At 43.6% G+C, this 25,673-nt stretch overlaps 1 protein-coding gene across 1 annotated transcript in view; it reads right to left on the bottom strand.

The window, feature by feature from the left end:
• The window catches only part of LOC124606147, a 144,117-nt gene that overhangs the window by 83,419 nt on the left and 35,025 nt on the right, over window positions 1-25,673 (bottom strand). The window contains exon 2 of the mRNA XM_047138112.1: window positions 3,185-3,295. Coding sequence (XP_046994068.1) covers window positions 3,185-3,295 — 111 coding nt within the window. The remainder of the gene's footprint in view (window positions 1-3,184; window positions 3,296-25,673) is intronic.

Genomic DNA, 25,673 nt, shown 5'->3' with positions numbered 1-25,673 from the left:
ATCAACATTGGCAATCACGAAGTAGACAAAGTTAAGGAATACTGCTACCTAGGATTTGAGGAAGAAATTCCTGAGAGTGTGATTTGGAGGGCAGCATGCTATGGTATTGAGACATGGAGTGTGGGAAAACTGGAATCGACGCATTTGAGATGTGGTGCCACAGAAAAATGTTGAAAATTGATTGGACTGATAAGATAATGTATGAGGAAGTTGTCCACAGAATCGGCAAAGAAAGGAACATATGGAAAACACTGACAAAGGAAGGGGCAGGATGCTGGGACATGTGTTGAAGCAGCGGCGATTAACTTCCGTGGTGCTAGAGAGAACTGTAGAGAGTAAAATTTCTAGGATAAAGCAAAGACTGGAATACAACCAGCAAATAACTGAGCGCTCTGAAAGGAAGAGGCTGGCATAGGAGAGGAATTCGTAGCGGGTCGCATGAAACTGGTCAGAAGACTTTGTGTCTGAGACTTAAAAAACAGTGTTACCATGCGAACAACACCGATTAATTGCGATACTGTACTTCATAATTTAGTATCTCATCCAGATGAATTACGTGAGACGACCACTGAAAGAAGACGAAGGCGTCTTACACCCTTTCAGAAAATATGCTCTCATTTTTGGACTGTCCTATTACCTTTTGGATAATCTCTTGTTTCTTTTTCCTAGCGTTTATGTTTTCGATATTTGGTAAGTTTTATTTCATTTAACTCTTCCACAAAATTTTCAAGGTAACCATCTGGCTGAACTGTGTTAACTTCGTTCCGTGTGTTGTCACATGTTAACTGTTTGTATATCGTATTCTCTGAGCCTCAGTGTGAGAACCAGGCCAACATCTGCCTAAACGAGCGTCGGAAACCACCTAAAAACCACTCTGGCCTATGTCGCAGCTCACGGTCTTTAATCTACCGGGTCTGGATCAAATCCCTGTCTCGCAAGCTAGTGCTCTGCACGTAATGCTATACGAGCACTGTCTGTTCAACACTAGTGTGTGAACTGCTTGAATATTGTCGTTACGTTAGTCTGGATCTACGATATATTTTTGAAAAGCGTAAGAGAGCAATAAAAATAGAAGTGCTCTGTACAAAAAAGGTTTTCCATCCGTTTCCAATGAGTTTTGATGATAGTATTTAACGGCATTCCGGCGGGCTTTAAGTGTGTCGCCTGAGAATGCTATTTATATATTCGCTCATCAAATAATGCAATCCTTAAGTAATAAAATATTGGCAGTTGATGTTTTTGTGACATTTCCGAGGCGTTTGGTTGTGTATCTCATGCTAGTCTCTTAAAAGCTCAACTTTTATGGAACTGATGGATTTACGAACAGTTAGTTTGAATCATACTTAACAAACAAAGTGGACATAATTCAGACAATGTCTAAAAGATAAAAAATTTTAGTGGCTGGGAGAAAAAAAAAAATCACAAAGGGGGTCCTACAGGGTTCAATTTTGAGTCCACTTCTATCATTATATGTGAATGTCCTTCACTTAACATTTAACAAGCAGAATCTGTCTTTTTTTCTTACGACACTAGTGTTATAATAATCCCGTTAAAGAGAAAATAACAGAAAAGAGATGAGTGATATTTTCCAAAGAATAATAAAATGGTTCTGAGAAAATGACACACTATAAATTTCGAAAAAAGGTGCAGAATACTATATTCAGTTTTCTACAGCAAATAGCATCATACCAGCCACTGATGTAGCACGTGACTAACAGTCAGTAAATGATGTAGAATGCAGCAGATTTTTGGGTGTGCATACTGATGAAAGTTTGAATAGAAAGAAGCATTTTACTGAGCTTCTCAGAAATTAAGTCCAGGTACTTCTGCTCTGCTAATCTGGGAAACAAACAAATCAACCTTCTCACATATTTGCATATACCACTCAGTAATGTATTATGGAATAATTTCCTGTGGTAACTCATCACACGGAAATGAAGTATTGATTGCACAAAGCTAGCAGTAAGACTAAACTGTGGTCTTCACTCACGGGCGTCAAGCGGGTACCTCTTCAAGGAGCTAGGCGTTTTAACTGCGCCCTCACAGTACATATATTCGCTAATGAAATTCATCATAAATTATCCATAAAAATTTTACAAGAATGGTGATGTCGATACTAACAACACAATAGAAAAAAATGACGTTCATTACCTATCATTAAAGCTCTCAATGACTCAGAAAGGAGTTCAACATGCAGCAACAAAAATTTTTGATCATTAGTCCAATAACATAAAATATCTGCCGGGCAGCTAAATAAGTTTTAAATCCAACTTAAAATCATTTCTCCTGGACAGCTTCTTCTATTCACTGACGAATTTCTACTTAAAAATGGTTAGCACTAGTCATATATACATATCCTGTAAACTGACTCTTCCCGCATCATTTCAGTAAAAGAATCGTTCAAATGATAAATGGGATATGTAACTAACTAAATAACTAACCAGTGCAGTAATTTCTGTACTACCGGAGGTACAGCTCTGGTCTCTGAACATGTGACTTCAGTCGCCTGCAGATTCCTATCATCTGCGTCGTCCACCATATTGTTCCGCTACCTGACAGACATTTTATGTTATTGGGTAAATGAACAAAACTTTCTGTTGCTGCTTGTTGAACTCCTTTCTGAGTCACTGACAGCTTTAATAATGAGCAATAAAGGCCACTTTTCCCTCTGTACGTGATAAATTATTTATTTATTTCTAGTTTTGAACATCAAGTCAACATGCGATGTAATAGACTGTGTTCTAGTGACATTTCGTGGCAGCCATGATGCAGAAACGTAAGAAACGAGCGTATCTGGACGGTACGCTCAGACACACGGAGTTCGACATGCGGCTAGTATAGAGATCACTGTTTCCGTGTAATCACAGCAGGAGACCACGTGTGATTACCTTCAGACCGCAAGGCTGCAAACAGACTTTCTGTTGTAGTACACAGCGTACGAAATATATTAAGCCGAAAGATTGGCGGCTTTTGTTATCTTCCTACAGTGATAGACTTTATAAACATAAAACTTGCTCATGGAAACGTGTATTAAAACTCTGCGGCCGAGCTGTACAACTTTTGAAGTGAACACGAGCACTTACTCCTCCGTTGAGCCACACGAGCCCTTTTAAGAAAGCGGATAAACGTGCTAGCGGTAGCTGCAGAAACGCCACTGCCACAGTGTGTGTGTGTGTGTACTCACCGACTGGGTGGAAGCGGGACACGTCTTTGCCGCAGATCTCGCGGTTGTACTGCAGCTCCTTGCACGTCTGCCACGGCCCGAAGTAGCCACCCTCTCGTAAGATGTCCCGACCTGTAACATAAACAACCGTGATCAAGATGAGCGTTAAGAGACATGGTACATCATTATGTTTCATAAAAAAAAAGAGCCGTGTGGCCAATATATTGGTCACGACAGTAATCAGCAACTGTACTGATTTTTGAAACAATTTTAATGTATCGTTCATTCTTCAGTCCGAGGTGCACATTTTTTAAACAGTATGACTAGTTTCGATCTCCCTGGATCATCTTCAGATCTACGTAGTTGATTCAACAGTCATTAGTGTCTGTGTCTGAACTGCACATTAGAATACAGACGCGACGGATTGCTGACGCAACTACATAGATTTGAAGATGATCTGGGGAAATCGAAACTAGTCATACTGTACAAAAAAAATGCAACTGGGACAGAAAAATAAACGACACATTAAAATTGTTGTAAAAGAGGACGAAAAGAGCTCACAGAGATCCATAGACTTTCCCCGGAATCTTTTAACATTTAACTCTAGTTCCTCTCTTTAACACCTTATTAACTGTTTCGTAATTTGATGTTATGGAAAAGCTAATGCAAGTCGATTCACTAGTTATCAAACTATTCTCACAACATGTATTCACAGTACCAATTTGAATTAATCTTAAATTTCACAATCTTTTTAAACGATATATTCTTTTAAATAAATGAAAAACCAGTAACAGTTATAGGCTGTTTTTAAAGAACTGTATAAGAAAATATATTCAAAAATTAAGTCATATAAATATGCAGAAGAGCTTTTATCAACTCCGATTAAAACACAAATCGACCAGTATTGTACAATCTGTGAGACGCAGTACTTTTGAGGAAGTGCTCTGTCATATAACAATTACAGTATTGCAGTGCCTGTGTTGTTCAGAAGTACGCTACAGGCTCCATAATACGTCGGCTCGGCTCTGTGAACTTACACTACCGGCCATTAAAATTGCTACACCACGAAGATGACGTGCTATAGACGCGAAATTTAACCGACAGGAAGAAGATGCTGTGATATGTAAATGATTAGCTTTTCAGAGCATTCACACAAGGTTGGCGCCGGTGGAGACACCTAAAACGTGCTGACATGAGGAAAGTTTCCAATCGATTTCTCATACACAAACAGTAGTTGATCGGCGTTGCCTGGTGAAACGTTGTTGTGATGCCTCGTGTAAGGAGGAGAAATGCAAACAATCACGTTTCCGAATTTGATAAAGGGCGAATTGTAGCCTATCACGATTGCGGTTTATCGTATCGCGACACTGTTGCTCGCGTTGGTCGAGATCCAAAGACTGTTAGCAGAATATGGAATCGGTGGGTTCAGGAGGGTAATACGGAACGCCGTGCTGGATTCCAACGGCCTCGTATCACTAGCAGTCGAGATGACAGGCATCTTACCTGCATGCCTGTAACGGATCGTGCAGCCACGTCTCGATCCCTGAGTCAACAGATGGGGACGTTAGCAAGACAACAACCATCTGCACGAACACTTCGACGACGCTTGCAGCAGCATGGACTATCAGCTCGGAGACCATGGCTGCGGTTACCCTTGACATTGCATCACAGACACGAGCGCCTGTGATGGTGTGCTCAACGACGAACCTGGGTGCACGAATGGCAAAACGTCATTTTTTCGGATGAATCCAGGTTCTGTTTACAGTATCATGATGGTCGCATCCGTGTTTGGTGACATCGAGGTGAACGCACATTGGAAGCGTGTCGTCGCCATACTGGCGTATCACCCGGCGTGATGGTATGGGGTGTCATTGGTTACACGTCTCAGAAACCTCTTGTTCGCATTGACGGCACTTTGAACAGTGGACGTTACATTTCAGATGTGTTACGAACCGTGGCTGTACCCTTCATTCGATCTCTGTGAAACCCTACATTTCAGCAGAATAATGCACTACCGCATGTTGCAGGTCCTGTACGGGCCTTTCTGGATACAGAAAATGTTCGACTGCTGCCCTGGCCAGCACATTCTCCAGATCTCTCACCAATTGAAAACGTCTGGTCAATGGTAGCCGAGTAACTGGCTCGTCACAGTACGCCCGTGGCTACTCTTGACGAACTGCGGTATCGTGTTGAATCTGCATGGGCAGCTGTACCTGTACACGCCATCGAAGCTCTGTTTGACTCAATGACCAGGCGTATCAAGGCCGTTATTATGGCCAGAGGTGGTTGTTCTAGGTACTGATTTCTCAGGATCTATGCACCCAAATTGCGTGAAAGTGTAATTACATGTCAGTTCTAGTATAATATATTTGTCTAATGTATACCCGTTTATCATCTGCATTTCTTCTTGGTGTAGCAATTTTAATGGCCAGTAGTGTAGGAAGTGATCTGATGACATCGCGGATGCGTGGTTACATATAAACAGTTCTGCTTGAATTGTAGTAATTCAGAGACACACACATGGCATCGCATTTCTGAACAATACAGGCACTGCAATATCGTGCTTACTCGCCGTCACCGGGCTAGCGACCTTCAACTAAAATGTCTCCCTTATACGGAAATTTAGATGACGGACGTGTGCGTACAGATTGTAGACACCTGGCTAACGATATGTGGAAGTTTAGGTCTGGAAATGAAGTGTGCTCAGATAGCCTAATAATAAGACGACCGCTCGTGATAAGCGGGAAATCTGGGTTCGAGCCCCAGTCCGGCACAAATTTTCGTTGTCATTCCATAATACAGCGGATGGTTGCCCAAATTCTCAACTCCGAATACAATGCACGTATATATTAAGAATTACTTCCAGAAGAAATGGCAACTCTGCAGGCGCAGGGCGCTACATCGTAATAGATCTGGAGCTTTCGCTAGAAAAGGACCAACTGAACGGAAAGTTTTCCTCTAATTTGTAAAAACAGTCACAATCAGAAGAGTGCTCATACGATATGATTTGAAACAATGATGAAACCGAATAAAAAAGATTCGTTAATAACACTGCTAAAGATCTACGCCTGCATCTTGCCACCACATGAGTGTACTAAAACCCTTGCGTATGCGGCCAAGTGTACGTAGGAACTACAAGCACAAGCATTAACACACGAGTCAAAGAACACAAGAGCAATAGTCTGAGCGGTACGGACAAATCGTTACTGGTAGATCGTACACCGGCATCAAGAAAATACGAAATGATTTCTCCGATGCTACAGTTTTTTCAGGGTCCAATCATTACTGTGCTAAGGCGTACATACTGGACGTGGAAATTCGAAAGTACGAAAGCAGTAGAGCAGAAGGATTGAAATTAGACAACTAGCGGGCTTTCGTGATAAATGAAATAAACAGCACCAACTTTTCTGCGCTACAAGCTCCATAATACGTCGACTCGGCTCCTTGATCTTTGAAAGTGATCCGATGATCTCACGACCTGGCCGTTGCGTGGTTACATATAAACAATTCGGCTTGAATTGTAGTAGTTCATGTAACTAAGCGAGGAGTAAGTAATGCTTGACGAATTCTCGGAATGTATGACTTTCACACAATTCTGCGCACGTTGAACCTCGCACTGCGTTACTACAGTATTTCCAGGTTAATGTACCTACACGCTGGCTCTCAGAGCGATGTTGGCGGACCGTTAACGTTTAATAATTAGGCCGTCATCCCGAGGTTATCCGAGAATTGTGTGCTTCACGATTAATTCCGTCCGTGTTCATGATGTCATAAAGTTTAACGGGAATCACTCGACAGCGCCAACAATATAGTTATTACATTACGACTGGCTTCACTTCATGAAATTAAAGAAGTCTAACTGGAGAACAGATTTTGAAGACGGACGTTTCGTACAGCACTCTTGATTATAATAAAATGCAATATTTTCGAAGGAATCGCTACCCCAAGGAACATTCGCCACAACGAACAAATAGCCAACATTGCACACAGAACACACTATAAATGTAACTGAAATGCGAACAGCCGTCTGATTGGTGAATTTGGCGTAAATTGTTCTTCATAAACGGCACTACTGACAGTAATTGGTTGCTGTTTTTACTTTGTGGTAAGAATTAACCTATATTTAAGAGGTATTGCAATAGACGAAGATTGAAGAATGCTTGTTACAACTTTCGTGTGTGACTTTCTTCTAACGAACAGTAGACGCCTAATAATTCAATTGGCTGTTCATCACTTCAAAATCGAACGTTCACGCACAAGTTGATTGGTATTTGGAACATTATAACTATCTCGTCAACTCTCATAGTTTCAACAGAGATTTTAGTTAAAAAATCTCCAATTTTGGTAACAAAAGTCTTCGTACGTCTGAGCTATTATGCTTCTACAGCACTCAAATACTGTCAGTAGAACCCCTGTCAAATGCGAGTTAACACAATCATCTCTCTGTTAGGTTGGTGCAGATGTGCGTAGTGTTTTTCTTTTGCGTGTTGGTGTTCAGTTGCTATGGTTTTATTTATCGATTGTCTTTTTTATTTTTAGTTCACTGTTGCCATTTGATTTTACATACTGTCATTTTGGAGTCGGTGAGTGGAGGTGCGTGCGCTAGAAAATGGAGTGCCAAGTGGAGATACTGGAACATTTCTTCTGTTCGAATTCAATAGAGGGATGACAGCAACGGAGACAGGCAGTAACATTTGCGCAGTGTATGGAGATCATGCCATTGGAAAGAACACAGCAACAAAATGGTTTCCTCGTTTTAAGAAGAATCGAGTAATCGTTTTGAAATTAGTGACTCTCCACGTTCAGGAAAACCTTCAGGGTTTGATGAAGATCGTTTAAACGCGTCAGTCCACAATGCTCCACGTCAGTGTACTCGAGATGTGGCAAATGTGATGAACTGTGATCATGCCACGGTAGTGAGACATTTGTATGCAATGGGGAAGGTTCAAAAATCGGGCGTATGTAAACCGCATGCTCTAAGCCAAAAATCAGCATCTGGCCATATATGCAGCTCTGCTTGCTCATCATTAATTAGCTTGTGAACAACACCGATCATTCCTATACTGCATCGTTACAGCTGACGAGAAATAGTCTCTTTATGCTTACATAAGGAAAAGAAAGGAATGGTTGAGCCCAAACAAAGCAGCAACACCCAGTATAAAGATCTGCGCGAATCCACTAAAGACAGTGTTATGCATCTGATTGAACAGCGACGGTGTGGTGTACTACGAATAACTTCCCCGAGGTGTAAACTTCACTGCTGACATTTGCTATCAAGAACTGCGACATCTTGCAGAAGCAATCCGAGAACAGGGACCAGGAAGGCGGCGTGAAGTTAGGCTACTCCACGATGACGGTCACCCGGGGTTTGCTAGACAGGAGATGGGTTCGGAAGCCAATCCGTACCAACTTACTGATCTGATCTTGCGCCCTCAGATTTTCATCAGAGTTTTGCTGTCTATCGAAAAACCTTCAAGGAACTTCCTTTGCGATGAAAATGCGCTCCGAACATGGCTCGATGTGTTCTTCTCCTCTCTATAGTTGCGGAATGAACTTATCCCAGCGTTGGTATACTGTTGTAAACAGTGAATGAGAATACTGTATTAATGATTAAAGTCTCTGTTACGTGTATCTGTTGTGTTTATTAAGCTTACGGAAAAACGCTACGAACTTGCACACCAGCCTAATAGTATTGCTACCTATTATGACACAAAAGCAGTATTTTTAAATATTTATTTCACTTGTACTCTTCAAGTATGTATTATTTTCGTGCAGAATTCTAATGTTGTTTGAAATGAGTTATTGGGTCTACAGTCTCGTAATTTTGTTACGCATTTTTACATCAGTTGTACTTTAGCTTAAATTTCAAGCTGCTTCGATCAACTTATTATTTTCAATGAATATGTTCATTCGAATAGCCAACAAAGTGTTATTCAGGTCACAGTTTTCAAACTAGTCAATAGTTGTGACCTTCCCCCTCTAGGCTACATTCTGTTAGGGCGTTGTGGAACAGTTGGCGCCAGTACTGTCGTAACCGAATACCAAATTAATGGAGTATCTTCTCGTATTCATTGCAGAAAAGTAACAACGTCGGTAAGAAAAACCGAGTGATTATACCGAATCCACCATAAGTTACGAAGGCCATTCGCAAACTATGGTGACACTATGCCCCAATGCTTGCTAATATTTAGGCTCTGTAAGAAGTGCTAGCGTTGTAAGTTATAATACAAATTTTACAGTGTGAATTGAAACTCTCACGCTTAAGTCTTGACAGATGATTCTAATTACATTCTGCTGCGAAAGCGTTTCTACGCATTCGCAAGACTTGCATGGTATCATTCTTCTTAAGTGTACCAACACATCAGCACAATAGACTATATCAACGGAAGTTATCTTTACTCTTAAACAAATAATCCACATTTCTTCCTTCCACATATTCTTTCTCTTATCTATTTCTCCTTACCCTCCCCCTCCCCCTTTGCCTATGCATAACATCTTTTCCTTCCGTCTGAATTCAGTGTAGAGAGGTAATCATTCTTAACGTAATATGTGGGAAGTTTTGGATGTACACTCCTGGAAATGGAAAAAAGAACACATTGACACCGGTGTGTCAGGCCCACCATACTTGCTCCGGACACTGCGAGAGGGCTGTACAAGCAATGATCACACGCACGGCACAGCGGACACACCAGGAACCGCGGTGTTGGCCGTCGAATGGCGCTAGCTGCGCAGCATTTGTGCACCGCCGCCGTCAGTGTCAGCCAGTTTGCCGTGGCATACGGAGCTCCATCGCAGTCTTTAACACTGGTAGCATGCCGCGACAGCGTGGACGTGAACCGTATGTGCAGTTGACGGACTTTGAGCGAGGGCGTATAGTGGGCATGCGGGAGGCCGGGTGGACGTACCGCCGAATTGCTCAACACGTGGGGCGTGAGGTCTCCACAGTACATCGATGTTGTCGCCAGTGGTCGGCGGAAGGTGCACGTGCCCGTCGACCAGGGACCGGACCGCAGCGACGCACGGATGCACGCCAAGACCGTAGGATCCTACGCAGTGCCGTAGGGGACCGCACCGCCACTTCCCAGCAAATTAGGGACACTGTTGCTCCTGGGGTATCGGCGAGGACCATTCGCAACCGTCTCCATGAAGCTGGGCTACGGTCCCGCACACCGTTAGGCCGTCTTCCGCTCACGCCCCAACATCGTGCAGCCCGCCTCCAGTGGTGTCGCGACAGGCGTGAATGGAGCGACGAATGGAGACGTGTCGTCTTCAGCGATGAGAGTCGCTTCTGCCATGGTGCCAATGATGGTCGTATGCGTGTTTGGCGCCGTGCAGGTGAGCGCCACAATCAGGACTGCATACGACCGAGGCACACAGGGCCAACACCCGGCATCATGGTGTGGGGAGCGATCTCCTACACTGGCCGTACACCACTGGTGATCGTCGAGGGGACACTGAATAGTGCACGGTACATCCAAACCGTCATCGAACCCATCGTTCTACCATTCCTAGACCGGCAAGGGAACTTGCTGTTCCAACAGGACAATGCACGTCCGCATGTATCCCGTGCCACCCAACGTGCTCTAGAGGGTGTAAGTCAACTACCCTGGCCAGCAAGATCTCCGGATCTGTCCCCCATTGAGCATGTTTGGGACTGGATGAAGCGTCGTCTCACGCGGTCTGCACGTCCAGCACGAACGCTGGTCCAACTGAGGCGCCAGGTGGAAATGGCATGGCAAGCCGTTCCACAGGACTACATCCAGCATCTCTACGATCGTCTCCATGGGAGAATAGCAGCCTGCATTGCTGCGAAAGGTGGATATACACTGTACTAGTGCCGACATTGTGCATGCTCTGTTGCCTGTGTCTATGTGCCTGTGGTTCTGTCAGTGTGATCATGTGATGTATCTGACCCCAGGAATGTGTCAATAAAGTTTCCCCTTCCTGGGACAATGAATTCACGGTGTTCTTATTTCAATTTCCAGGAGTGTGTTTCTACGCTTACGTTATACTTTCTTTAGATTCAGCTCATCCTGTCGTTTGACGACTAATAAAGTCATCAGAAGATCAAAACAAACTGCAAAACGATTTGGAAAAGATATATGAATGGTGCGAAAAGTGGCAGTTGATACTAAATAACGAAAATTGTGAGGTCATCCAAATGAGTGTTAAGACGAACTCGTTAAACTTCGGTTACACGATAAATCAGTGAAATCTAAAGGCCATAAATTCAACTAAATACCTACGTATTACAATTACGAACAACTTAAATTGGAAGGACCACGTAGAAAATGTTGTGGGGAAGGCTAACCAAAGACTGCTTTTATTGGCAGGACAATGGTTCAAATGGCTCTGAGCACTATGGGTCTTAACATCTGCGGTCATCAGTCCCCTAGAACTTAGAACTACTTAAACCTACCTAACCTAAGGACATCACACACATCCATGCCCGAGGCAGGATTCGAACCTGCGACCGTAGCGGTCACGCGGTTCCAGACTGAAGCGCCTTTAACCGCACGGCCACACTGGCCGGCTATTGGCAGGACACTTAGAAAATGTAACAGACCTACTAAGGAGACTGCTTGCACTACGCTTGTCCGTCCTCTTTTAGAATACTGCTGCGCGGTATGGGAACCTTACCGGATACGACTTTTATTTATTTATTCGTATGGCTAGGGCCCCCCGTCGGGCAGACCCTTCGCCGGGTGCCGGTCTTTCAATTTGACGCCACTTCGGCGACCCGCAATCGATGAGGATGATAGGATGATGATGAGGACAGCACAACACCCAGTCCCTGGGCGGAGAAAATTCCCCGACCCAGCCGGAAAACGAACCAGGGCCCAGAAGACTGACAATTCGTCACGCTGCCCATTCAGCTACCGGGGGGGGGGGGGGGGGGGGACTACCAGATGACACTGACAGAGTACATCGAAAAAGTTCAAAGAAAGGCAGCACGTTTTGTATTATCGCGAAATATGGGACAGAGTGTCACAGAAATTATACAGGATTTTGGCCGGAAATCATTAAAAGAAAGGCGTTTTTCGTTGCGACGGAATCTTCTCACGAAATCCCAATCACCATCTGTCTCCTCCGAATGCGAAAATATTTTGTTGACACCGACCTACATAGGGAGGAACGATCACCACGATAAAATAGGGAAATCAGAGCTCGTACAGAATGATATAGGTGTTCATTCTTTCCGCGCGCTATACGAGATTGGAATAATAGAGAATTGTGAATGTGGTTCGATGAACCCTCTGCCCGGCACTTGAATGTGATTTGCTGAGTATCCATGTAAATGTAAATAAATCCTCAGCTCTAACAACTGTGAAGTATATGAATGTTAGCCAGTTACCATGTGGCATAAAAGAAGACATTCCTGAACCGCCAGAACAAGACGCAGTTAAGAAAGTATCAACGGAAATGAAAATCATTATTCGCACAAAATGATGTTTTGTTAAGTTCCAAAAAGTTGAATGCCATATTGATCTTGTGCTTTCTTAGCTTACTCGCAATTCATTTCAACGTCGTTGCGAATAAGAAGCGACAGATCAAAATAGAAAAAATTAGCTTTAAATGAGTCCATCTTTGGGGTTAAGGCGGTGCTTTCGTCTTTGAGACGAACATTCTCCTGCGTTCAGACGAATTAAAACCTGTGCACTGAACGAATAAAGGCTAAGAGTGCGAAATGGAACGTTATAAGATCGGACAAGAATGTTCGAGGCCTTGACTCAAGAAAATGTCGGGTGCCGTTGGCCTTCACAGCGTTCCAGGCATTCTGGCAGATATCAAAGGAGAATTTTAATCACTGACGGCGTCCCTTGGAACGAAGATTGAAGAATTTACTCTTCGCATGGTGTCTTCTAGGGAGGAGACAGACACGCCCGCCGGGGTTTAATCACATCCCCTCGTAGATGAGATCCATCGTCGAACAGCCGTCGCTTCTTTCCTCGTGACTATGGCTAGGGTGATGGCAGAAACGAGAGTAGGGAGGGGTGGGAAGGGGGAGTATAATGATGAGTGGCAGACTGATGTATGACGCTGCATATATTTTATGTGCCTTTTGAAACTACATAAAAAAATTGGTTTCGTGTCAAGTATTAGGAAATTTATTTGCCTTGTGTGATCCTAGAGTTACAGGCTCTGATCAACAACTGAGTTACAAGAACGGTGGCTCTTGTGTCGTGCGGCAGCTACTTGTGCCCTGATGCCAAGAATTCCGTACGACAGGTAAAGTTTTGAACTATGCTCATCTGTTCGCCTAATCGCCTACTGGTTACGGAGAGTGGTCACACATGGTACTAGACACTACACACTACTATCCACAGCATCCTATTTGCGCCGAACACGTATTGCTTCGCATGATCAGGGCAACCAGGAATTCATCCTGATATTCGAATAGTATTTACTGAAAAACTCATTAACCTTTTAGGGAACGGTGGGGTGATGCGGTGTCACCTTGAATCTAAATGTCTTCTTCATGTAAAAAAGGCAAATAAATTAGTGCACAGGTTGTACTAGCAAGCATCTGTATTATCAGGTTTCACCACAAGCAAAAGTTCTGTCAGAATGCAATTAATAATTGGTTCAAATGGTTCTGAGCACTATGCGACTTCAATTCTGAGGTCATCAGTCGCCTAGAACTTAGAACTAATTAAACCTAACTAACCTAAGGACATCACACACATCCATGCCCGAGGCAGGATTCGAACCTGCGACCGTAGCGGTCGCTCGGCTACAGACTGTAGCGCCTAGAACCGCACGGCCACTCCGGCTGGCTGCAATTAATAATCTAAAAAATTAGGCTTTCTGATAAAGTCATGGTGTTGTGTAATCACGCACTTCTGCCAACATGTAGGGTGGAAGTTAGTCCGGGCAACGAACTCTGTACAATGTCAAGACATTTTCGGCAGTTGGTGCTGTGTTCACCGTGACAACGTCCGGAAACAAGTCCCCTTTCCTTAACACTCGTGGGTGTAAAGTAATACCACATAAAAACTAAACAGTCACTAAATTTTAATTGTTTTTTTGTTTACTACCCATTTCGGATGCTTTGCTTCATCATTAGGTAGCAGTTCCATTGTGTATCCCAGGTGCATTGCTCTTAGCAAACCAAATGTGAATAGTGAATGAAGTTCAGCTGTAGTGATCTTGAAGAAACTAAACAACGAAGATGCTCAAGGTGCCAGATATTTCGACTGCGTTGGTTCCCAGGAGAAATGCCCTTATGCCAAATAGCAGAACTGCTACCTGATGATGGGGGAATACTTCAAAAACGCGTCTTAAATAAAAAATCGTTAGTGACTGAAACGTTGTTCCTTTTATTATATTTTAAACTGATAGCCAAGGGATCAGCCGACTGAACATTTATATTTGTAATAACTACTGAGCTGTCATTAAAAAAAAAATTGCTTAAATGACCCACTGGTAATATCTTCTACAATATAACCATTGAGATAACAGGCAAGGTAGAACAATGAATAAGACACCGTTCTTATTCGATAATAGTTCAGTCATTGGTGTACTGGTTATTCGTTGTTTACCTTCATCACTTAAGGCGAATAATAAGATTGTTACGCTAGAGCCGGGTTTACGCGAAGTTTATCCAGGCTTCAGGCTAGGAGCGCGCACCATAATTTGAAATGAACAAGAACGTGTGTTTTAAATCTAACGGTGCAAAACCTCTCATAACCATTAACACTTAGGACCCTCGCCACTTCAGTCAGTAAAATCGCTAAGTCCTTTAAATAAAGTGCTTTTGATTTTTCAGAAAGGCTATTTCTTCTGTATCTCATTTCATCCAAACCAAGAACAATAAAATGTTTTACTTCGTGTCGGCAGATGCGGATTCTATAACTCTTTAAACTGGAGAGAATGGGTTTGTTAAAGAAATGCAAGATGCCAAAGTAATGTAACAGTGTAGCAACCACGAAAATTTTGTTTATATTAAATTCAAATACAACACTTCTCTGCAGTATCTCAGCAACGCATAAAGTTCTTCTTCTTCTGCTACTGCCTTGTCCCGCAGTTCTACAGGGTAGCATTATTAGGATGGGATATGGCAAGGTTAATTTTAAGGGGTGGCCAGATGCTCCTCCTGCCAACATCCCGTACCCTCCCCCCCCCCTCCCCCCTGGGAAGGGAAGGAATGAGTGTACCCCAGCTGTCTGCATCTAGTGTAATCCATGGAATAGTGCGAACGTGTTCAGATGTCTGCGACTCGTGGAACTGAGGCGGAACGTGGGGACCAGCCCAGTATTCACCTAGCAGGATGTGGCCAACCGCCTAAAAACCACATCCAGGCTGGCCAGCACACCGGCCGACGTCGGTAATCCGCCAGGAGGATTCGATCTGGGGCCAGCGCGCTTACCCGAGTCCAGGAAGCAACACTGTAGCGCTCTCGGCTAACCTGGTGGGTCGGCAACGCATAAAGTGTAAGGGTAGATCATGGAGGAACATACCCGTGACCCACCATTGATGTGATGGCAGGGTGCCGCTCGCCGTTTGTTCTTGTAATTTTTTTATTTTACTTATCTTGCATTGCCTTCTGCAGCAATTTTGCTTTGTTCACTGAAAAAGCACGAGTAGCATTGTACATGGAACTTATCGACATGCAAGACGATGAGACACTGTGAATCACATTCCGTGAAGCAAGTCTCACGAATTTCAGTCGTTGTGTCGATAGAAGCAATTGTAAGTTATTGGTAAATAATGCTTTGAATGCGCCAGCCTCTTTTGGTCAACTTATATATGAGGAACAACTTTTCAAAACGCGTGCTGTCACCGAAAAGAAAACTTACACGGGAAAAAGTAGTTTATTAATTTTTTTCGAATTTCAGAGATACTTAAGAAAAGCTGTTGATAAAAATGTTCTTATTACATGGTTAATTTTTTCTTCGCTTCAAGAACTGGTGGGGACCGCACCACACGTTTAGCCTACAGATCCTAAATACGGCCTTGGATGATTCTAGAAGCTGTAGCTGATTCCATCCCAATGCTGCTGCGTCTTTTTGTGTCCTCGACATAGACGGAACTATAAACTCTTACTTTCCTCACTCTTACGAGGTATTGCGCGTTATCGTACACATTCTTTGCACCTTTTAGCTCCTAATACACAACCTTTGATTTATTCAGTTTATGGAAAGTGTATACAAAATAAATAAAACCCGAAAAGCAGTCTGTGGCCATTGGAAGATCTTTACATTATTTCTTGGCTACGCAGTTAAATCCTCCTCGTAACTTTGAGCTACCTACTGAAATAGCATTTTCTCTCTGCTATCGTCTATGAAGAAGACTTTATGAGTACCATCCTTGCAGTATACGCTTTATAATTCGAAACATCAACAAGGCACAATTATGGTTTAAAAAAGTTTATTTAGATCAAGACCTCCTTCTGTATTCGTTACTGATTTTGTACGCTAAGATCAACAAAAAGTTTTTCGTTCAAAATTCGGTAAACTTACGAGAAAGCATTTCCGCGAAAAAAGAACCTTCGTAAGTTTGGACGAACCATGGTTCAAGTTTAAAAGAGTAGTTGACCATGCACTGGGCAGGTATGTATCCAGTAGAATATTTCATAATGGGTGGGGCCCTACATGGTATACAGTCACTGTAAAGAAACTTCTAAAGATACAGAATCTGCTGCAAATTGGTGTAAAGCAAAGCATGGGACTGTAGAAAAGAAATGCAGATGAAACGAGTTTGGCTGTCAAGAGAGAAATGCGTGAGGTTTTCTATAGCTACCTTTGCAGAATACTGTTCAGATCTTTCACAAAACCCAGAGATATTCTGGTTGTATGTAAAGGTTGTTATAGGCATCTAAGTTAGCGTCCAGATACTTGTAGATGAGACAGGAACTGAAATTAAGGATAGCAAAGCAGAAGTGTTCAAGCAGGTGTGGGGTCTGTAATGGTGTGGGGCGTATGCAGGACCCCCTGATACGTCTAGATACGGCTGTGACATGTGACGTGTAAGTAAGCATCCTGTCTGATCACCTGTATCCATTCATATCCACTGTGCATTCCGACTGATTTAGGCAATTCCAGTAGGACAACGCGACACCCCACACGTCCATAATTGCTACGGAGTGGCTCCAGAAACATTGTTCCGAGTTTAAACTCTTCCGGTGGCCACCAAACTCCCCAGACATGAACATGATTGAGCATACCTGGGATGCCTTGCAACGTTCTGTTCAGAAGAGATCTCCACCCCTTTTGTTCAGAAGAGATCTCCGCCCCTTTGTACTCTTACATATTTATGGACAGCCCTGCAGGATTCGTGGTGTCAGTTCCCTCCAGGACTACTTCAGACATTAGTGGAGTCCATGCCACGTCATGTTGTGGCACTTCAGCGTGCTCGCGGGGGCCCTAGTCGACATTAGGCAGGTATACCAGCTTGTTTGGCTCTTTCTTAGACTAAAGTCTCTTTTATGTGTGTCTTTAGTGTTTATTAAATTTGTGGAAGAACGCAACGAACTTATGCACCAATCCAATACAACCCCGTACATATCTCACCCCTAAAGATAGTTAGAACAAGACCAGATTAATTACAGGAAACACGGAGGCATAAACAATTATTCTTCTCACGCTCCTTACGTGTATGGAATGGGAGAAAACACTAATAAGTGGGACGTACCCCTCTGCCGTGAACTTCACCATGATTTGCAGACTATATGTAGATGTACTGGGTGATCAAAAGTCAGTATAAATTTGAAAACTGAATAAATCACAGAGTAATGTAGATAGAGAGGTACAAATTGACACACGTGCTTGGAATGACATGGGGTTTTATTAGAACCAATAAAATATAAAAGTTCAACAAATGTCCGACATATGGCGTTTCATCTGATCAGAATACCAATAATTAGCATAACAAAGTAAGACAAAGCAAAGATGATGTTCTTTACAGGATATGCTCAATATGTTCACCATCATTCTTCAACAATAGCTGTAGTCGAGGAATAATGTTGCGAACACCACTGTAAAGCATGTCCGGAGTTATGGTGAGGCATTGGCGTAGGATGTTGTCTTTCAGCATCCCTAGAGTTGTCGGTCGATCACGATACACTTGCGACTTCAGGTAACCCGAAAGCCAATAATCGCACGGACTGAGGTCTGGGGACCCGGGAGGCCAAGCATGACGAAAGTAGCGGCTGACAAGGGCGTACCCAGGATCTGAACTGGAGGGGGGGGGGGGGGGGGGCAGGTCATACTAGTCTCAGGAAACAAGGACTCGAGACAATATACAGCACTTCTTATTAAATAAAACAGTAAACCAATGAAAAAACTGCTTTTAATAAACATTTTAAATACAAGAATGCACGTGTACAATCCGAGAAAACATGCAGCATTTCTTATTAAATAAAACAGTAAACTAGTAAAAACTGCGAATATCTTTTACGGGGGTACGCCCATGGGTGAGCACACGATCATCACCAAACGACGCGCGCAAGAGATCTTTCACGCGACTAGCAATATGGGGTGGAGCGCCATCCTCTGCATAAACATCTACGTTCCAGCAGGTGTTTATCAACCAGGCTGGGGATGATGCGATTATGTAACATATCGGCGTACCTCTCACCCGTCACGGTAGCAGTTAGAGTTTTGCTGTCCAGCGCTATCTGTCGGACATTTTGTGAACGTTGTTCTTTATTTTGGTTCTAATAAAACCCCATGTCATTCCAAGCATGTGTGTTAATTTTTACATCTCTATCTTCATTATTCCGTGGTTTATTAAGTTTTCAAATTTATACTAACTTTTTGATCACCCGGTAGATGCATAATCCTCTGAAGCCCGTAGTGAAGATGAATAATTGTGACGCAGTAACTGGTAGTTTGAAGTGCCCGGACCGTCAACTGCACGTGTTGCGGACCGCGACCTTTGCGTGTCTGTGGCGTGCTAGTGTGCAGTAGGGGCAGTCGGTGTGCTGCTGCTGCGGCTGGCGCCTGTGGGTCAAGGCCCCTCCCGGTGAGGGCGCTGCGCCAGAGGCAGAGCCGCCGGCCGGGCCTGGCGCTGCCAGCCGCCGCTCTCAAGGTCGCCCCGGTCGATGGCTGGCTGGCTGCTTCTCTCTCTCTCTCTCTCTCTGTCTCTCTCCATGCCACTGTGTGACGCGGCATCCCGTCCTTATGCATCTAGAGCAGTCTCTAATATTCCTGAAAATGTTCACAGCTCGGCATGTTTTCAACAACAGCTTGCCATTTTCTTACACGATATCCTGGAAACTATGGATGAACGGTAACAGGCAGATTCCATTTTCCTAGATTTCTGACCGTCCAATACCAAAGAAAGCAGGTGTTGACACATTTGAAAATTACCGAACTATCAGTTTAATAAGTCACAGTTACAAAATATTAACGCGAATTCTTTACAGACGAATGGAAAAACTAGTAGAAGCCGACCTCGGGGAAGATCAGTTTGGATTCTGTAGAAATGTTGGAACACGTGAGGCAATAATGACCTTACGACGTATCTTAGAAGAAAGATTAAGGAAAGGCAAACCTACGTTTCTAGCATTTGTCATTTGTAGACTTAGAGAAAGCTTTTGACAATGTTGACTGCAATACTCTTTTTCAAATTCTAAAGGTGGCAGGGGTAAAATACAGGGAGCGAAAGGCTATTTACAATTTGTACAGAAACCAGATGGCAGTTATAAGAGTCGAGCGGCATGAAAGGGAAGCAGTGGTTGGGAAGGGAGTGAGAAACGGTTGTAGCCTATCCCCGATATTATTCAATCTGTATATTGAGCAATCAGTAAAGGAAACAAAAGAAACATTCGGAGTAGGAATTGAAATCCATGGAGAAGAAATAAAAATTTTGAGGTTCGTCGATGACATTGTAATACTGTCAGAGATAGCAAAGGACCTGGAAGAGCAGTTGAACGGAATGGACAGTGGCTTGAAAGGATATAAGATGAACATCAAGAGAAGCAAAACGAGGATAATGGAATGTAGTGGAATTAAATCGAGAGATGCTGAGGGAATTAGATTAGGAAATGAGACACTTAAAGTAGTAAAGGGGTTTTGCTATTTGGGGAGCAAAATAACTGAAGATGGTTGAAGTAGAGAGGATATAAAATGTAGACTGGCAATGGTAAGGAAAGCGTTTCTGAAGCAGAGAAATTTGTTAACATCGAGTACAGATTTAAGTGTCAGGAAGTCGTTTCTGAAAGTATTTGTGTGGAGTGTAGCCATGTATGGAAGTGAAACGTGGACGATAAATAGTTTGGACAGGAAGAGAATAGAAACTTTCGAAATGTGGTGCTACAGAAGAATGCCGAAGATTAGATGCGTAGATCACATAACTAATGAGGAGGTATTGAATAGAATTGGGGAGAAGAGGAGTTTGTGGCAAAACTTGACAAGAAGAAGGGACCGGTTGGTAGGACATGTTCTGAGGCATCAAGGGATGACAAATTTAGCATTGGAGGGCAGCGTGGAGGGTAAAAATCGTAGAGTGAGACCAAGACATGAATACACTAAGCAGATTCAGAAGGACGTTGGTTGCAGTAAGTACTGGGAGATGAAGAAGCTTGCACAGGATAGAGTAGTGGAGAGCTGCGTCAACCCAGCCTCAGGACTGAAGACCACAACAACAACAACAGATTTCTGAAAAGCGTTTGACGCTGTGTCCCGTGCAGACTGTTTACGGAGGGACGAACATACGGAATGGGTTCCCAGATATGTCAATGGCTCTAAGACTTCTTAAATAACGTCGTGCTTGACAAGGGTATCGTCAGGAGTGTTCCAGAAAATGTGGTAGGACACTATTATGCTCAGTGGGCATAAATGATCCGACTATTTGCTGTTGGTGATGCCGTGTACGGGACGGTGTCGTCGTTGAGTGACTGTTGGGATATACAAAATGACTTAATTTCTGGTTGTTGTGATGAACGGCAGACAGCTCTGAATGTACAAGAATACAAGGTAATGCAGATGAGTATGAAAAAGAAACCCATAACTATTCAACATTAGTGTTGTGCTGTTTGATACAGTCACGTCGATTGCTTATCTAGGCGTAACGTTGCAAAGCGATATGAAATGGAATGGAATGAGCACGTCAGATCGGTAGAAGCGGAGGCGAGTGCTCGACATTCATTTATTGGGATGATGTTGTGAAACTCTAGCTCATAAGTGTAGCTCATCCACAGAGGAATATAGAACGCTGGTGCGACCCATTCTTGAGTACTGTTCGACTGTGTGGGATCCCCACCAGATCGGGGTAAAGGAAGACATTCGACAGCAAGCTGCTGGATTTCTTACCGGTACGTTCGGTCAGCACGCAAGTATTATGGAGATGCTTCGTGAACTCAAACGGGAATCCCTGGAGGGAAGACAATGTTCTTTCGGCAACCCACTATTGCGAATATTTAGATGGTTCAAATGGCTCTGAGCACTATGGGACTTAACTTCTGAGGTCATCAGTCCCCTAGAACTTAGAACTTTTAAATCTAACAAATCTAAGACCAACACACACATCCATGCCCGAGGCAGGATTCGAACCTGCGACTGAATCGGTCCCGCGGTTCCAGACTGAAGCGCCTAGAACCGCTCGTCCACATCGGCCGGCGCACATATTTAGAGGAACGGCATTTGAGGCTGATTGCACAACGATTCTACTGCCGCTAACGAACATTTCGCGTAATGACCATGAATAAGATGCGAGAAATTGGGCTTCATCTACATCTACATCTACATTTATACTCCGCAAGCCACCCAGCGGTGTGTGGCAGAGGGCACCATACGTGCCACTGTCACTACCTCCCTTTCTTGTTCCAGTCGCGTACGGTTCGAGGGTAGAACGACTGCCGGAAAGCCTTCGTGCACCCTCGAATCTCTTTAATTTTATTTTCGTGATCTCCTCGGGAGGTATAAGTAGGGGGAAGCAATATATTCGATACCTCATCCAGAAACGCACCCTCTCGAAACCTGGACAGCAAGCTACACCGCGATCGTCTCTCTTGCAGAGTCTGCCACTTGAGTTTGCTAAACATCTCCGTAACGCTATCACGCTTACCAAGTAACCCTGTGACGAAACGCGCCGCTCTTCTTTGGACCTTCTCTATCTCCTCTTTCAACCCGACATGGTACAGATCCCACACTGATGCTTCGTGCAGAGCATTTAGGCAACCGTTTTTCTCTCGCTCATTTGCGAGTGGAATAAGAGAGGAAATGACTAGTAGCGGTACGAAGTACCCTCCGCCACGTACTGTATGCTAGCTTGTCGAGTATGTGTGTAGATGTAGCTGTAGAAATTGTGTCGCACCTGAGACACACCCTACTAAGACCTTTAGTGTTTGGATAAAAATGTGGAAACACCAAAAACGAAACACCTTACCGATCCTATTACGGGTAGGAAAACCCTTGGCATTGAAAGAAGCTTCCAGTCGTCTATGAATTGATAAATAAAGATCCTCTATGATTTTTAAGTGAATATTAATTCTATTCCTCCTGCAAAATAGTGAAAAATTCAGGTAGCAATGACGAAGGTGGGTAGCGATGACGCACTCTTCTCTTCAAAGTATTCCACAACGGTTCAATAATATTGAAACCTAGTGGCTGTAATGGCCATCGATGAAGCGTTAGTTCATCCTTGCCCACAAAAACATTCCTGGACGATGTGATCTATGTGAACAGGGTCTTGTCATCTTGAAACATAGGATCACCTTTGTGGGGGTGGCTGGGAGACACAAACACTGTACCAGGTAATGGACCTGATCAGCCAAAATGGTCGCATAATCCTTGGAAGTAATGCAGCCTTGCAGAGTAACCAAGGGGCTCATGGAATACCACGATATGGTTGCCCAAATCTTCACCGAACCTGCCGGCCGGAGTGGCCGTGCGGTTCTAGGCGCTGCAGTCTGGAACCGAGCGACCGCTATGGTCGCAGGTTCGAATCCTGCCTCGGGCATGGATGTGTGTGCTGTCCTTAGGTTAGTTCGGTTCAATTAGTTCTAAGTTCTAGGCGACTGATGACCTCAGAAGTTAAGTCGCATAGTGCTCAGAGCCATTTGAACCATTTCACCGAACCGCCGCCATGCTTCGCTCTTGGGACGCAAACTGAGCCAGAAGTTGGAAACAGTGTGAAACAAGATTCATCCGACCAAATGACTTTCTTCCTTTGCTTCATAGACTAGGTATTATGGCTTTGGCACCACGTTTCTTGTTGTGGGCATTTGCGTCACTGATGAGTGGTTTTCGAATTCGAGCTCGCCCTGCAATTTCCTACTTACAGAAATCCCTTCGTGATGTTCTGGTGCTGACAGGGTTCGCTAGTATGACATTCAGTTCTCCAGTGACTTTTGCAGCTGTCATTTTCTTCGATATAAATCTATGCCATTTTCCCGATTTCCGTAACAATCCTCTTCAGTGACCACCTGTCACAATCACTCAACATACATTTCTGTCGAGATGATGTTTGTCGACTTATCCTGTGTGCGGTATCTTCGATAATGTGCCCCTTGAAACCTCACACACGTTGGCTTTCTTGGTTACGGAAGCACAAACCATACACCTGCAATTTGTCTACGTTCGGCTTCAGATAGCTCCGACATAAATCACTCACAACTACAAAGAACTCTATTCTCACCTGACTAACAAGTGCAGCATACTGATGCGGTTTGCGGTCAGATACAACAGCGAAACCTGCCAGGTTGTGTAATATATGCATTTTCGTTCAAGCATGCGTTTCTCGTTGTTTTTCTGTACTTTTGTCCAATCCATGTATGTCAGAGAGTTCACTTCATTGTAGATTTCTGGAACGCAGCAGGGGTGCCTCCAGGGTTCGATTGTGGAAGTGATGTCATAGTTTGTTTTTCTCTCTCCCATCCCCCCCCCCCCCCCACCCCTTCACACACACACGCAATATATATGGGGTGAACCAACATTCCAGATGTTGTTGACTATTTTGGTTTAAAGGACCCCCTCCGGCGGCTCTTTACAGAGCAATAACGTAATTATGACTTATTTAGGTTCTTACCACAATCACTCTAGTTTCTGTAAAAATACAATCAGACCAGTGAAGGAGCCTGTAATACACAATAACCGAAATGTGCAATACACAACACAGAGTAATGCAACAACCTTCAGACGAAACACTTACACTATTATCACAGAGTGTGCAGTGGAGCGCGTAACCAATCCAAAACTTTTCCCTCAAAGGTATTGCAAGAAATGTCGATCATCATCCGGCAGAGTGCACAACGACGCATCACCAGCTGCGTTACACGCTCAAGAATTCCAGGAGTTTGGCGTATTACATCTGCTGCTGCGATGATCATAAGAACCATGTCAATTTTAGTATCGATCGGAGTCTCGTAAATAAATGAATGGAACAAATTTGTTTCCAATCAAGACACAAAGCACATACCATTGACATTTGAAGTGTTGTGCACTATTTCATAGCAATACAGATACGAAGCTAACTGAGGCAAGAAACCAAAGGAAATGTAATAACTGTATCGAGCCACTGGAGACCACGGGTGCGATATACAAAAATAGTCAGAAGGTATCCTCGAACAACAGCAACTTTTCTCGATGGCATTCTGATTCAAAAAAATGGTTCAAATGGCTCTGAGCACTATGGGACTTAACTTCTGAGGTCGTCAGTCCCCTAGAACTTAGAACTACTTAAACCTAACTAACCTGAGGACATCACACACAGCCATGCTCGAGGCAGGATTCGAACCTGCGACCGTAGCAGTCGCGCGGTTCCAGACTGTGCGCCTAGAACCACTCGGCCACCCCGGCCGGCCCTGCCGCACAGCTGGAGAAGAATTCCTCCTTAGCGATATCATAATTATGCATTTTTTTCTCGTCAGTTTTATTCGGAACACGACGATTTCCTCTCCATTGCCAACCTTTTTATCTCAGAGCAGTGCTTACTCTTAATGTACTCGATTATCTAGTGGATATAGCCCATCCTAAATTCTACGGCTCACTATAGTACCCTGGAAGTTGTATCCTGATGTTTTAACACATGTCCTGTCTTTCTTCCCTATTTTTCAATCAGTATCTTCCACATACTCCATTCCTCGATATTTTCAGATACTTCTTCGTCAATTTAAGGCAGATGATTGATACTTGTAAGCTTCTCTTAGCGACTGTCCTTCTTTGCCGGTGCTAGTTTCCTTCTTGCATCCTCCTAGCCTTGCGCATCATTTTACTTTCAAGGTAACATAATTCCCGCACTTCGTCTAAATCGTGCTTCCTAGTTGTGTTCTCATTGGTGGTTTTCCTCATTATTCTCACATTTCTTTAGTTTCAAGTCGGTCAACTCAGTCTTTAGTTTCAACTTGGTACACAATACATTCATATCAAGCAACAGGATTTGTAATTCTTTCCGACTCTCACTGGTGATAAAAATGCTATCAGCGAATCTTATTGATATCCTTTCAACCTGAATTTTAGCCCTACTCTTCACATCCGACATTGCGTCTTCTGTGTCCAGACTAAACAGCAGGGGACTTATGTATTACACTCTTTCGAATCTGAGCACTTCGCTTTTCTTCTTCCAT

Source organism: Schistocerca americana, chromosome 3 (assembly GCF_021461395.2).
Source record: "Schistocerca americana isolate TAMUIC-IGC-003095 chromosome 3, iqSchAmer2.1, whole genome shotgun sequence".
Classification (NCBI taxonomy): domain Eukaryota; kingdom Metazoa; phylum Arthropoda; class Insecta; order Orthoptera; family Acrididae; genus Schistocerca; species Schistocerca americana.
Note: the sequence above shows the minus strand (reverse complement) of the source record. Positions and strands in the feature narration are given on the sequence as shown.